The following is a 14,824-nucleotide window of genomic DNA, read 5'->3' on the forward strand; positions in this document are numbered from 1 at the left end:
TCTCTGGATGATACCACCGAAGTGGTACATTGTCTGACTCTTTCCAGGAAGTGGTCTCCTTAGATTTCAAATGTGAACCTTTCCTTGATGCACAGTGTATCTCTTGTAATGTCTTCCAATGGAATTTGTTGAGCATCTCTGCAACCTCTCATACCAAATAAATGATCCCATGACAGTATGTGCCACTCTGACCTCACCTTCTGTGCCCAGTGGGTAACTGTACATTTGTCAACAATAGATTCTCCCTAGACTTTGCACAAGCATTTGTGAATATTCCCGACAGTTTTTTTCTCTGCAGTGAGAAAGTCAGTGTTCGCACATTGCTTGTAAAGCACATCACATACAAACTTCATTGTGAAACTCTACTGCAGCTACTCTATCTGTCAGAAGTGATGGAAGCTTGGCATGCTCATTCAGGAGGCTTCAAATAATACATACATAATGCTTTGCATTTGTTGCATTGTTCTTAGCTGAGAAAGAAATGCAGTACATTACTTCTGGGCAACCTTCATATATTTTTTTAATTGGTCATTCCACTTAAGATAATTTTGGATAGTTACTCCTAGATGTTTCACAGTAGATACTGTTTCCAGAAAAATAGTGCAGTCATAGAGTAGTGGATTTCTTTTCAGATGAGATCACAATTTGTTACATTTATTTATGTTTAGGGTAAATTGCCAGAGCCTGCATCATTCATCAGTTTTCTGTCTTCTGGCATTGCTGCTTTCTTACAGACAACTGAATCAACTGCAAAAAGTCTTAAATAGTTTCCAGCACTTTTTACTAGATGATTTATATAAATTATGAACAGTAATGGTTCTATAACAGCTCCTTGGGGTAGTCTGGAAATTACCTTTACATCTGTAGGTTTTGTTCCATTAAGGGTGACATGTTGAGTTCTACCTGCGAGGAAGTCTTGAATCCAGTCACAAACCTGGTCTGATACTTGGTAAGCTTGTATTTTTTTCACTAAATATAGTGTTTGACAGAGTCAAATGAGTTGAGAACTGTGGCATCAACCTGAGCAGTGTTATAGAGAGCACTGTGGAACTTGTGGAGGAAAAGAGCGAGCTGACTTTTGCAAGATCTCTCTTTGTGGAATCCTTGTTGATTTTTATAGAGGAGATTTTCATTCCCCAAAAAATTGCAACTCTTGAGTGTAAAAAATGTTCTGTAATCTGAGAACAGAAGGAGGTCAACAATATAAATATAATTTTGTGCATTATCAACAAATCACCATCATTGGTGAGTAATGTGGCAAACTTGGAAGAGGTCCAAGTATTCTGATATTGATGTGGAGAGACGCTTTATGGTTTGCTACTGAGTTGTAACAAATCTAGCTGCATGCTTCTGAATTACTTCATTGTTTGCCTTTAATCAGAGCAGATAGCAATCCCAAACACTTGAGCAGCATCCAGTTATGGATTGCACAAATTTTATGTGTGTTGTCTCCTTTATAGATGAGCTATACTTTCCTAAAAATCTTCTAACAAACCAAAATTGACCATTCGTCTTCCTTACAACTAAACATATGTGCTCGTTCCTTTCATATTGCTATGCAATGTCGAGTTTAGATATTTAATCAGTGCTGCAGTAATTATACACAGAAAATGTGTTTGATATTAGCTTATGAGTTTAAGATGGTGATGAGTTTTCATCACCAGTGCAATTGCTTGCCAACACTCACAAGCATATGTGAAAGTAGTGGAAACATTACAGTACCTCAATACGTGTAACTCAAGTAATGCAAAAGATAGTTACCAATAAGTGTAAATATCTGCTGTTGTGTTTTAGGCAAAATTATTTACATTTCTGTAACTGTTGCAAAATTAACAGACAGCATTCATGCTTCGCACTTCTGTTAACAGAGCAGCCATCAAGATATGAAGTACAACAATAATTGTCATGGCAGGTACTGTCTTAGCATTGAGAGACTAAACAGGAATTCACTGAGTTATTTACATCTCAGTGCGCAGAAACATCATTGGAGATACTCACAACACAATGAGCGTGTTCCAGTGGTGTTGCTCTTGCGATCCAGGTATGAGGACACACTGAGCATGACTTCAGGTCACTCTTGATAGTGATTGAGAGAGCTCCGATATCCTGTGTTCCTATGTGTTACCTTTCAAGTTACACTATTGTGGCGCCATTTTTAAACAGGACAATGATTATTCATGAATGACATGAGTCTCTATGCATTGTCTACATGATGTTGAGGTACTTCCATTGTTGTATCATACTTTTGATACAATAAAAGAAAAAGATTTTACTCGTCACCACCCTCAGTTACTTATAGTTCTCCGAGGGAAACATTATGAGAGGAGAACACTGAAACACTGATAATGGTTAGTTACAAGACACACACATTTATTAATGAATACTCAACTTTGTACAAATTGGCTTAGGCAGCAGATCCTGAAGTGCAGCTACTATTCCAGAAGCTAAGGCTTCTTGTCCCACTAGAATGTCCACTGAAGACTAACTAGTGTGGACACTCTAGAAGCAGATGATGTGGCATGAAGTACATGAGTAGAAGGTGGTCATCTCAGTAGTTGAGCTGGCTCAGAACTGACCCCTCTGCTGTTAGGCCAGCACATATAATTTCTCTGGTGGCACCACTGCTGTGACTTATCAGTGCATTGCTGGGCTATACACCATCTCTGGAGTGGGTGTCGGTCTACTGCCCACTGTGGTGCTGTGTGGTGGAGTGTGCTGTGCTTACAACACCACACCTGTGATCACCATGATCCCAAAATCTGTCCTTGATAGAATGTGTGTGGGGTATCAACTCCATCCCAGTGCCAATATCCAGGATATCAATGACCATTTCGAACAGTTGTGGGCCATTTTGCCTCAGAGGGGGCCACAAGAGTTTCATGGCATCCTTCCCAACCGAGTGGGTGGTTGGTCAATTTGGGGTAGGGGACCAAACAGCGATGTCATCGGTCTGACCATATTAGGGAAGGGTGGTGAAAGGAATCAGCTGTGCCTGTTCAAAGGAACCATCTCAGCATTCGCCTGAAGCAATTTAGGGAAATCACAGAAAACCTTAATCAGAACGGCTGGACATGGGTTTGAACCATCATCCTCCTGAATGTGAGTCCAGTGTGCTAACCACTTTGAAACCTTGCTCGCTCTTCCCGACCAAATTGGTGCATGATTCCAACCCAGGTGGGTGCAATGTCAGCTGATAAGTATACTTGTACTGCCAAGTTCTTTGTAAATTTGACTCGATTTTGTGATCATTGGAATATCGCAACAAAGTCTCTTCACCCAAAATGTTTTGTTCCATTTCCCGCTCCGTTTCTTGGTGCTTCATTGTGTTTATCTAGCAGGTTATTTATTGAAGCCTATATGTTAAACTGTGTTTCCATTCCACAAAGATGAAAGTCTGATGACACAAAATGATTAGTTAACAGTGATGTTTTCTACATAAAGATACAGCTCTTGCAGCAACAGAAATTTTTTTGTATTTGCAACATATAGGTTATTTTACCTTAAATTTCTGGTAAATGAAAATAAACATCAAAATTCTGCACACATATTGTGGCAAAAATTGACAATGGATATGAAATATGTGAATGCCAAAGCACACAGTTGCTACATTAACATGGTATAGCACAAACAATACATGATAATATATAATAGCACATAGAGTATGACACACATAAATAAAGTAAACATATGTTATAAATTGTGGCGAGGCACTCCTTCATGTTTGTGGGTGCCACATGTCTGCTCTAACAGACGATCTCTTGCTGTAGCAGATGCACGTTAAAATGTAACCAGAACCAAAAGCCCAGCTCCAAAGTCAAATGTAACATAACTTCTCATACCAGCTCTGTCCACCAAATCTAACATAGCAATCCCATCAATTCAGGTTTAACATAGTATAGTTGATCGTACCATGTTTTACATTTTTGGTGGTGATAATATCGCAGCAGAATGTCATAGGTGACTACCAGATGTACACCAATTAATCTGTTGACAACACTTCTTTATTACACACATACATACAACAGCTAAGTGTCACAACTTCCCAGGAACCGGAACACACCAGATAGTACACCAACCGCACTCACTCCAAGGCTTTGGGCAAGGTGACTTTACACATGTTTTAACAATTACATTCTTTGACATTATTTATGACTCAGATTGTCTTTCTGAATCAGGTTATGTCTCCAGTTTAAACAAATATTCTCTAGTTCTCGTAATCTGTGGACATTGCACTGAATTTCTCTATACAATGTTCCAGAATTACAAGTTTAATTACAGATTTTTAGTTGATGATTTCTGTAAGAATATGTTTTCCTGACTTGCAAAGATACATAAATGTTAAGCTTTTCCAAAATTAATGGTTTACACAGTTAATTTGTGTTATGGTATACAATGAGTCTTACTAATTGAATTACAATTACAAAACTGAATGAAAAAGGTTACTAACACTTATACACTATTAACCCTGATTCCACAACTTGTTCTTTCTCTTCAAACATCCTGAAATATCAAAGTGATAATGATTTTTCCTTACTTTACCTGATTAATGACATACATGAATTGGTCTGTAACACAATTTAACATTTTCATTACAACTATTTCACACTGTTGCACTAAGTGACCTTATTCACTAAGTGTCCTTATACACTACTCACATCTGTTTTAGCATGTATTGCATACTATGAAACCTGCTGTACTGGGTACTCCACATGACCCAGTACAGCCTGTTTTTGTTGCAATGTCACCAAGCAAAAAACCACATCACAACCTGCATGCATCTGAGGACAAGAGTTTTCTCTGTCAGACATTTCTTTACCACAGCACATGTGGTTTTTACCAAAAGCATGCAGGAGGAAGCGTTCCCAACTCCCAGCACTTCCTATGCAGACACCAAGCTGTCCACACAATGAGTGCAGCAAATTAGTGTTCCTTTGGTGTGAAGTTTACATTCAATTTATTTCATTATCAGAACTTAATGGGCTTGCCATAGTGCTATCAGATAGGCAAATGATATGTGAAGACATCAATGTGAGTCAGTTTTATGTGTCTATGAAGCAAACAGCATTGCAGGCTCCCTCAATACCTTTGGCGAACCAATAGGCAATAGTGATACCATACTTCAGGGCAACATTATTCAGCAGTTGCATCATGGTCTTGCATCCCAAGTCTGGAATATCTGATTCACAGAGCCTGTTAAATAATAGCAAGTGCAGCAAGATCTGACTTCTTGTTGTGAACTATACACAAACCACCGCAGTAGCATACATGCAGCATTAAAGCCTGAAATCCCCAATTATGTTAGATTAGCCCCAGTAGTAACTCAAATTCATTTTTTGTATTTGCTTTACTCACTGTGCTAGATTATTTTGATCTCTTGTGTTAGGTTAGCTTCACCCAATGAACCTCAAGTTTGTTTATTAGTAATTTTATTTTGCTGCAATCACTATGCTAAATTGCCTTCACCTACGGTACCTCCCAGTTCATTTATTTGTATTTGCATATTTCCTCAATTACTGTGTTAGATCACCCCTTTACTAGAACTCAAGAACATAAATGATGTTTCTCATGTTGTCTTAAAAGAATTGTGTGAACTAATTCCCCACTCACAGATTTTGGGCACCTCTTACGAGTACCTGCAACACCTTCGTGACAGGTGGGGATTGCTGGACTGACTAAATTGAGAGTTTTTGGTGACACCATTAACTGTGCCTTTTAACATTCTAATAAAGGAACTGTCTAGTATTAGGACATCTTTTGTTACATTGTTCCAGAGTCTGCATTACTTTGTTTACATGATTTAAATGAAATACAGATCTCAGCCACAATTGAGCACTGAATTAAATTGTGCCAGACCAAGATCCAAACCTGGATTTCCCACTTTATGTGAGTGGTCATGTCAGCTTCTTTTGTTATCTGGACATGCTACCTGAAACGAATTCTCAACTTGTAGCATTGCCTGTCCATTATTCTCATTGCTCACACCTTTACCCAATTGCCGCAAGAGTTCAGACATAGTGTGCATACTCACTGTAATGTTGTGGTACTACAGTCTACCAACACACTGTGAGAAAGACACACAAGAGTTGACAAGTTGTGAGCCAATCTCAGCTATATTAACCCTTTTGTAGCTGTTGCGGTCGAGTGTCCTGCTTGCCCAGCTGGCTGATTGGCTGGTGGGCTGCCAGGTACCACAACCTCAGGACCACTGTACACTATGGGCACTGCGGACTAGTAGCACTTTCGAGGATGCATGGAACCACTCAGCAACAATACTCTTTACAAAATCAGTATCATGCAGTATGGTCACAGTGGCTGCAGTTTCAGATAACCACAAAAGAGAGCTTCAACACTAATCCAAGCTTTCTATTATAAGTTTATGCTGGGCTGAGAGAAAGTTGTTTTACAAAGGTTATAAGAACTTTTTTATTTGTGACTGAAAAATTCTGAAACTAGAGAGTTACACAACCAACATATGTGCCTATAACTGATTAAAATTTCTTTGAAATCAGACAAATACATTTCAAGATACATAGTTTCAAAGTGAGCACTACCTAGCAAAGACACCCACAACCAAGACCATCTTCTGTTGCGTATGGCATCAAGTGTTATTGAGAAACTGTACATACTTTTCTTGCACTGTTTGCTTTTTCAGTATCTGATACATTAGTTCTATAGGATAATTCATGCCCTTCTAGATTAAGTATGTTTGTATCATGTGTACTTTGTAGATTAGGAAATCAAGCTTCATTTGTTTGGCAGTGCATACCATTTGCAGTTCTGTGTGGCTGGTAGTTGCTAAGAAATTGCTCATATTTTGTTATTTTGCTACACTGTTCTCCTTTTGTAACATCTTAGCCACCAAATCATGTTGACTTATTACCACAATATTTCAGCTGGCAACTGTCCAGCCATCTTCGTATGAATGTCTGCCACTGGGGACTGCTCATTCACAGTGTCAGCTTTATAGCAAAAGTTGGTGCAGAGACGTGTGTGCATTGGTGGCCATCATAGGAGCATCCTCAGTCAAAATCAGCACCCTCTGCAAATACTGTTCCATCTGTGGTGCATAGGTGCATGCATAAATGTGAAACTACATGTAAACACACACACACACACACACACACACACACACACACACACACACACACACACATTCGATATCACCAGATTTGTCATTATGAAGAAATATTTTCTCTCAGAAGAAATTAAAGAGATCACAGGATCCAAGCCTTGTCCAGTTGAAAGCCACCATCACGATTTATGAGATCTTGTGTTAGATGTATTTCCACAGATTATTTAATTACTGAATTCTCACCGTGACCTCTTTAATTTCTTCTGGGAGAAAACATTTTATTCATTCTGACAGATCTGGTGACATCTGATGTTTGTTTCTAGCACCACAAGTGGAATAGCATTGGGAGAGGATGCTGATTTCAATAGAGGATGCACCTGTGACAGCCACTAATGTGTATATGTCTCCAAGCCATTTTTTGCTATAAAACTGACACCATGAGCTAACAGTCTCCAGTGGCGGGCACTCACCTGAAGGTGGCTGGTCAGTTGCCAACCTAAATATTGTGGTAAGAAGTCACTATGATCTGGCTGCAATGCTGAAACTTCATAGAATATTCAGTACACCAGGAAAGCTTCAAGAATCACATCTAATATGTCAGTTCATTAGGATAACTCATGTCCCCCTGATTTATATATATTTGTGTCTTTTGTCTTGTGGAAATTAGAAAATCAAATTATATTTATTAGATTGGCTCGTAAGGAGAAAGGAACCAGCAGTAGGTGAAAAATATAGTGTTTACCAATGTTAATAAGAAGAGTAGATAGTGATAGCATTGGCAGGAATGATGAATTGTGGACAATTGTGAGGCACCATTCTATTGCGAAAGTTTATCTACTCCCACACCCAGGAGTACATGAGTGCTCTTGGGTGTCAGGTGTTCCTACCTGCCTGATATACATGAATGCCCGTACCTCTCTGGACATTCTACTTATTCTGTGTACGTGTTCGCCTATAGCCATGTACGTGTTTGCCGATAGCCGCCTGGGCTTTCTACAAATGCCTGTAGCCATGAAAGGGTTAATATCGTGTGTTAACATTGCAGCAAGCATCAAGTCTTGATGGCAGACAATATTAGTAAGATCTGTTTCCATTTCTCGTTTTGCAGGACAGCCAGGGTAGGATGGATGCATGTGAGCTGAAATACTGGCCAGATGTTAACAGGAAGTTGAGAACATTGGATATTTTTGCTGGTTGTGGAGGTAGCATCATGTATTTGTATGTCATCAGCATCTAAAGTATGTCATTCATGACCCCTGAAATTTACTATGAACTCCTTTCCTTCTCTCTCCTACTAGGTCTTTCATATGGTCTTCAGCAATCAGGTGTTGCTGACATATGCTGGGCAATAGAAAAAGATGTGGCTGCTGCAGAAGCCTTCAGCCTTAATCATCCACACTGCACTGTTTTAATGGATGACTGCAATTTGTTGCTCCAACTTGTAACAAATGTGAGTAAACATTTCAACAGTTTAGGTATCCTTCTTAAATAATTAGACTGAATTCTTAGAGGTATAGACATACTCGTTTAATCATAGTATATCTTTGGGAGAGACAAATCAGTAAGTTGACATATTTTGCATATTTTCATTCAATAATGTTATCTGGAATAATGTTCTGGGGTAGTTTATCTTTAAAAAAATAAGTCTCCATACTTCAATAACATGCTGTAAGAATAATATGTGGTGCTCACCCATGATCACCTTGTACACATCTGTTTTAACCACTGCTATACCAAACATTTATTCCCTCATGAAGTTTGGTAAAAGACATAATGACGTACTTAATTACAACACTATAAGAAAAAAATAACACTCATTACTCCACAGTGTTGTTGCATTTAGCCAAAAAGGGGTGCACAATATTGGAACCAAAATTTTTAATCACTTACTCAGTGATATAAAATGTCTGACACGCAGAAAAGTAAAATTTAAAAACAAGCTGAAAAAGTTTCTACTTGATATCTCCTTCTATTCTGTAGAAGAATTTCTATTATTATAATGTGTAAAAGATTGTTGGTAGGAATTAGTAACTAAATAAAAAAATAACTTGTAAATGGTCAGCATGCAGCTATATTTACAATTTAATGTTTAATGTCAGTCTAAACTGACTCATTCCACTTCATTATGATTTATCATACAGATGATTCCTGGAACATGAAACTAACTAACTAATTACATGGTTCCATCTCATCAGTTTAAAACTGCATAAATTTATCACAGTATGAGAAGATATCTTGCTGGCTGCTTGTAAAGACACACTTAGTGTTCATGTAAAAATGTGAAAATTATACCATTAAATGCAGCATGTGTAAGAGTTGTAGTGATCAAATCAGAAAGTTAAATGATAATGTAAGTAGTCTTCAACTAACAATCAAAGACCTAACGAGTGATGGGACAAAACCTACATGTGTGAGCCATCACAAAAATCATGTATACATTCACGTGATAGCCAAACTGTTCCAAATATGAATATGAAAAAACTAACATCTACAAATATTATGAACTGTTATCACTACAAAAATCATGCACATTTATGAGTGATAGTCAAATGCAATTACTACTGAAAGAGATGTTAGTGATAAACATGAAAGTGTGAAGTGTGATGGCAATGAAGTTCATGCCTACGTACCAAACATGGGATGCTTGTAAATTCTGAAGGAAAGAAATTTTTATGTGATAAAATAATAAAAATTATCGCAGAGAAAGATGACTTAAACAAAATTAACAATCACAAAGGTGATAGGAATGCTTTTTTAGAGTAAAACTTAGCAATTTGATCCTTACATACCAGAATGTTCAGTGTATATAGTGAATAAAACACAGCACTTTGATGTATATCTAAATGAATCAAAGCCACATTCCTTCATAGTGAGTGAATTAGGTTGCAAGGAAGAGGAAGCATATGGATACAGGCTAAGGAACAGCAGAAATAACTTAGCATGTGAAAAAGTCAAATGGATTGATGATCTGAGTAAAGAAATGATACTTAAGATTGCAGCAATACATTTAAAACTAGGGAACAACAACTTGACTATAGCAGCTCTGTATAGGTCAATTAGAAGCTTTATTAAAGAATTTTTCAGTCATCTGGAAGACCTGCTGAAGAAGACATCAGTAGATTAGATTAGATTAGATTAATACTTGTTCCATAGATCATGAATACGACACTTCGTAATGATGTGGAACGTGTCAGGTTAATGAAAGATGTCTGTACAAGATATTACATTACACAAAATATTGCATGACACTAATCCTTAAGTTAGTTTTTTCCCCTCCCTTAATTTATATCTAAAAATTTAGCCAATGAGTAGAAGGAGTTGTCATCTAGAAATTCTTTTAATTTATTTTTAAATGTTGGTTGACTATCTGTCAGGCTTTTGATGCTGTTTGGTAGGTGACCAAAGACTTTTGTGGCAGCATAATTTACCCCCTTCTGTGCCAAAGTCAGATTTAACCCTGCATAGTGAAGATCATCCTTTCTCCTGGTGTTATAGCTATGCACACTGCTATTACTTTTGAACTGGGCTGGATTATTAACAACAAATTTCGTAAGTGAATATATATATACTGTGAGGATCCCTAGATCCTTAAATAGATGTCTGCAAGATGACCGTGGGTGGGCTCCAGCAATTATTCTGATTACACGTTTTTGAGCAATGAATACTTTTCTACTCAACGATGAATTACCCCAGAATATGATACCGTACTAAAGCAGTGAATGAAAGTAGGCATAGTAAGCTAATTCACTGAGATTCTTATCACCAAAATTTGCAATAACCCTAATAGCATACGTAGCCGAACTCAGACGTTTCAGCAGACCATCAATGTGTTGCTTCCAGTTTAACCTCTCATCAATGGACACACCTAAAAATTTTGAAAATTCTACCTTAGCTACAGACTTCTGTTCAAAGTCTATATTTATTACTGGAGTTGTGCCATTTACTGTACGGAACTGTATATACTGTGTTTTATCAAAATTTAAAGAGAGTCCGTTTGCTGAGAACCACTTAATAATTTTGTGAAAAACATCATTTACAATTACATCAGTTAGTTCTTGGTTTTTGGATGTTATTACTATACTCGTATCATCAGCAAAAAGAACTAACTTTGCATCTTCATCAATATGGAATGGTAAGTCATTAATGTATATCAGGAACAGTAAAGGGCCTAAGACCGAACCCTGTGGGACCCCGTGCTTGATAGCCCCCCCCCCCCCCCCCCCCCAGTTTGAGGAATCAGCTGTTGTATTAACATTACATGAACCACTTATTTCAGCTTTCTGCATTCTTCCAGTTAAGTATGAATTAAACCATTTGTGCACTGCCCCCCTCAAACCATAATGACTTAGCTTATCTAAAAGAATTCCATGATTTACACAGTCAAAGGCCTTTGAGAGATCACAAAAAATACCAATGGGTGATGTCCGGTTATTCAGAGCTTTTAATATTTGATCAGTGAAAGCATATATAGCATTTTCTGTTGAAAAGCCTTTCTGAAAACCAAACTGACATTTTGTTAGTACTTTATTTTTACATATATGGGAGGCTACTCTTGAATACATTACTTTCTCAAAATTTTTTGATAGAGCTGTCAGAAGAGAGATTGGGCGATAGTTGTTGACATCCGACGTATCCCCCCTTTTATGCAATGGTTTTACAATGGCATATTTCAGTCTATCGGGGAAAACACCCTGCTCCAAAGAGCTATTACATACGTGGCTGAGAATCCTACTTATCTGTGGGGAACAAGCTTTAAGTACCTTGCTGGAAATGCCATCAATTCCGTAAGAGCTTTTACTTTTCAGTGAGTTTATTATTTTACTGATTTCAGAGGCAGAGGTTCGTGGAAATACAGCTGTTTCAAACTGCACAGGTATGGCCTCTTCTATTAGAAGCCTTGCCTCTTCTATTGAAGATCTAGATCCTACCTTCCCCACAACATTTAAAAAATGATTATTGAAAATATTTCCAATTTCAGATTGTTTGTTAGTACACTTGTCATTCAGTTTTATGGCACTAAAGTCTTCCTGTGCTCTTGGTAGTCCTGTTTCCCTTTCAATAATATTACAAATTGCTTTAATTTTATTATCAGAGTTACTGATCTCAGACATGATACACATGCTTCTGGACTTTTTAATAACTTTTCTTAGTACCGCACAATAGCTTTTATAATATTGAACAATTTCAGGGTCAGTACTCCCTCTTGCTGTTAGATACAGTTCTCTTTTACAGTTGCAAGATATTCTTATTCCTTTAGTTAGCCAAGGTTTTTTGTATGTTTTCTTGGAATTATATTTCACTGTTTTCTTGGGAAAACAATTTTCAAATACCCTTAAAAATGTATCGTGAAATAAGTTATATTTCAAGTTTGCATCGGGTTCCATATACACTTCATCCCAGTCTAGCTCCTTTAGGCTTTCCCTAAAGTTTGCAGTATTTATATTGTTAATTGAACGCACTGCTTTGAAATTCTGATTTGATATACTGCATGGAGCTATGCCATGTACTGTAACTAGCTCTGAAAGACCATTCTCAACAGGATAAGCATTTATGTCCTTAAACTTATCTTCGTCTATAAAAAAGTTATCTATCAATGACCTGCTGTTCTTTGTTATCCGAGTAGGAAAATCAATGATGGAGCTCAAATTGAAAGAACCGAGTAATACTACAAGGTCATTCTTCTTATCACACTCTTTCAGGGAATCAACATTGAAATCCCCACAAATTACAATTTGCTTCCCCCTGTCTGACAGATAGCACAACAAAGCATCCAAGTTTTCTAGAAATAGCTGGAAATTCCCTGAGGGGGACCTATACACTGTTACAATTATGAAAGTGCCATCATTTAGTTTTAGTTCAGTGGCACATGCTTCCATATGTTGGTCTACACAATTTTTTTTCAGTTTCTAAATGTTTTGCACTGTGGAAGCTTTTGACATATATGGCAACTCCTCCTCTCATCATATTATCTCTACTTACATGTGCAGCTAATTTGTACCCATTGATGCTAACCTTTTGCATATCAGTGACAATGTGATGCTCAGACAGGTGTAGTACACCTATTACATTCTCAGTTTCTATATCTTCTAAACAAAGCAGAAGCTCATCAATTTTATTCTTCAATCCCCCAATATTTTGATGAAATATACTAACATTTTTCATTTTACTTTTGTGAGTATCTTGAACTTTTTTACATCTTTAGTACTTGCTTGGCTGAGTTTCCCACTGGACACTGATCTTACACTAAAAAAGAGTTACCACCATGAGATGTAGTTCCTCCCCCCTTTAAATTTCCTGCTATCAGCCCAGCCAGTTTACCCTTCCCCTTCTTGTTGAGGTGTAGGCCATGTCTAGTATAGTCCCACCTACAGAGTGAATCAACAGGAACCACACCAATGTGTGACCCTGCATCAGATCCAAGTAGCCGTTCCAACTCCAAATTAACTCTCCTGACAGAAGAGCTCAAATGAGGCCAGTCGTGGCACTCCAGAACCGACACAAACCCAACACTGGTATGACTCGATGCCGATGCAATATTTGCCAGGTCACACTCTATGCTGTACCCCGGATCTCTGTCAATACTGTTGCCTGGCCCACCCACAATAACCACGGTATCTTTCTCAGTAAAGCCTCTACATAGTGAACCTAAATCCTCTGTAACCTGCCCCAGTCCAGCACTAGGTTTAAAAAAACTTGTGACCTGGTATTCTGACCCTAATTCATCCTGCACAAGTTGGCCCACACCCCTAGCATGTGAACTACCTAGCAACAAGACTTTCTTTCTCTTTGCACACTTCCCTACCTTCTTATTCAATTTGCTGCTGAAAGCTTGTTGAGCCCTGTCTACATCTACTTCTGCGAGAGGCTCATCGGTTTCTGACTGAGGCAACAGGTCAAACCTATTTTGTACATTAATAACAAAGCTGTCAGAAGAATTTCTTGGCCTTTTCCTTATGCCTGTTGCCACTTCCCACCCCTCTTTACCCTTCTCCCCCCTTAACCTGCACAGTTCTCGTCTAGCCTCATCTAACTCAGCCTGAAGGGCAGCAATTTTCCCCTCCTGTTCCACAATCTTTCTATCTCTACTGCATAGCCTACAGAACCACTGATGAGTCTCGCTCATTTTCCCAATTCCCACGCCACTAAAATCTCCCCAATGAAAAAAGTTACTACATCCATCACACCAGACCCCGGAGCTAACGATTCTACGGCACATCAGGCACTTTACACTCATGGTACAAATCGATTTTAGTGACAGAAAGCCAATTAAGTTACCGGAAAACAATGAAAATACATGTACAAAAAATTAGGCCTACTCGCGACAATGTAAACAATGGTTCAGGAGTTTCTTACTGGAAATTACTTAAGAGATGACAATACTCTACAGATATAAAGGGGCAGCAAACGTATTTGGCACGCTAAACTATCAGTAAATGCACTTAAAATTGCGGTATGAAGTTTAATCTGAAAGCTCAAAAGTTCGGCCTGGCCGTGATATGTAAACAAAACGAACTTTGCGTGATTACTGTGAAAATACGTGAGTATTTAATGGTTCGCTTGAAGAGCACTATAATTAACATAATAAATTAGTTTAAAATGTTAGAAACAGTTTATTACTACTAAAATTACTTATCTTGTACGGGAGCTGTGACTCAAACGTCCGTATAGCAGGCGCAGGGCTACCAACCCTGTGAATAAAAACATGTACTGTTTGTTGAAGACATCAACACAGACACTTTATATAATAGCAAT

The 14,824-nt window shown here is 38.0% G+C and overlaps 1 protein-coding gene across 1 annotated transcript in view; it reads left to right on the forward strand.

Moving 5' to 3' along the window:
* LOC126293235 (DNA (cytosine-5)-methyltransferase 1-like) overlaps positions 1–14,824 on the forward strand; it is a 161,671-nt gene that overhangs the window by 91,529 nt on the left and 55,318 nt on the right. Inside the window, exons 14-15 of the mRNA XM_049986355.1 lie at positions 8,181–8,274; positions 8,371–8,522. Of these exons, the coding sequence (XP_049842312.1) occupies positions 8,181–8,274; positions 8,371–8,522 (246 nt within the window). The remainder of the gene's footprint in view (positions 1–8,180; positions 8,275–8,370; positions 8,523–14,824) is intronic.

Source organism: Schistocerca gregaria, chromosome 10, assembly GCF_023897955.1.
Source record: "Schistocerca gregaria isolate iqSchGreg1 chromosome 10, iqSchGreg1.2, whole genome shotgun sequence".
NCBI lineage: Eukaryota > Metazoa > Arthropoda > Insecta > Orthoptera > Acrididae > Schistocerca > Schistocerca gregaria.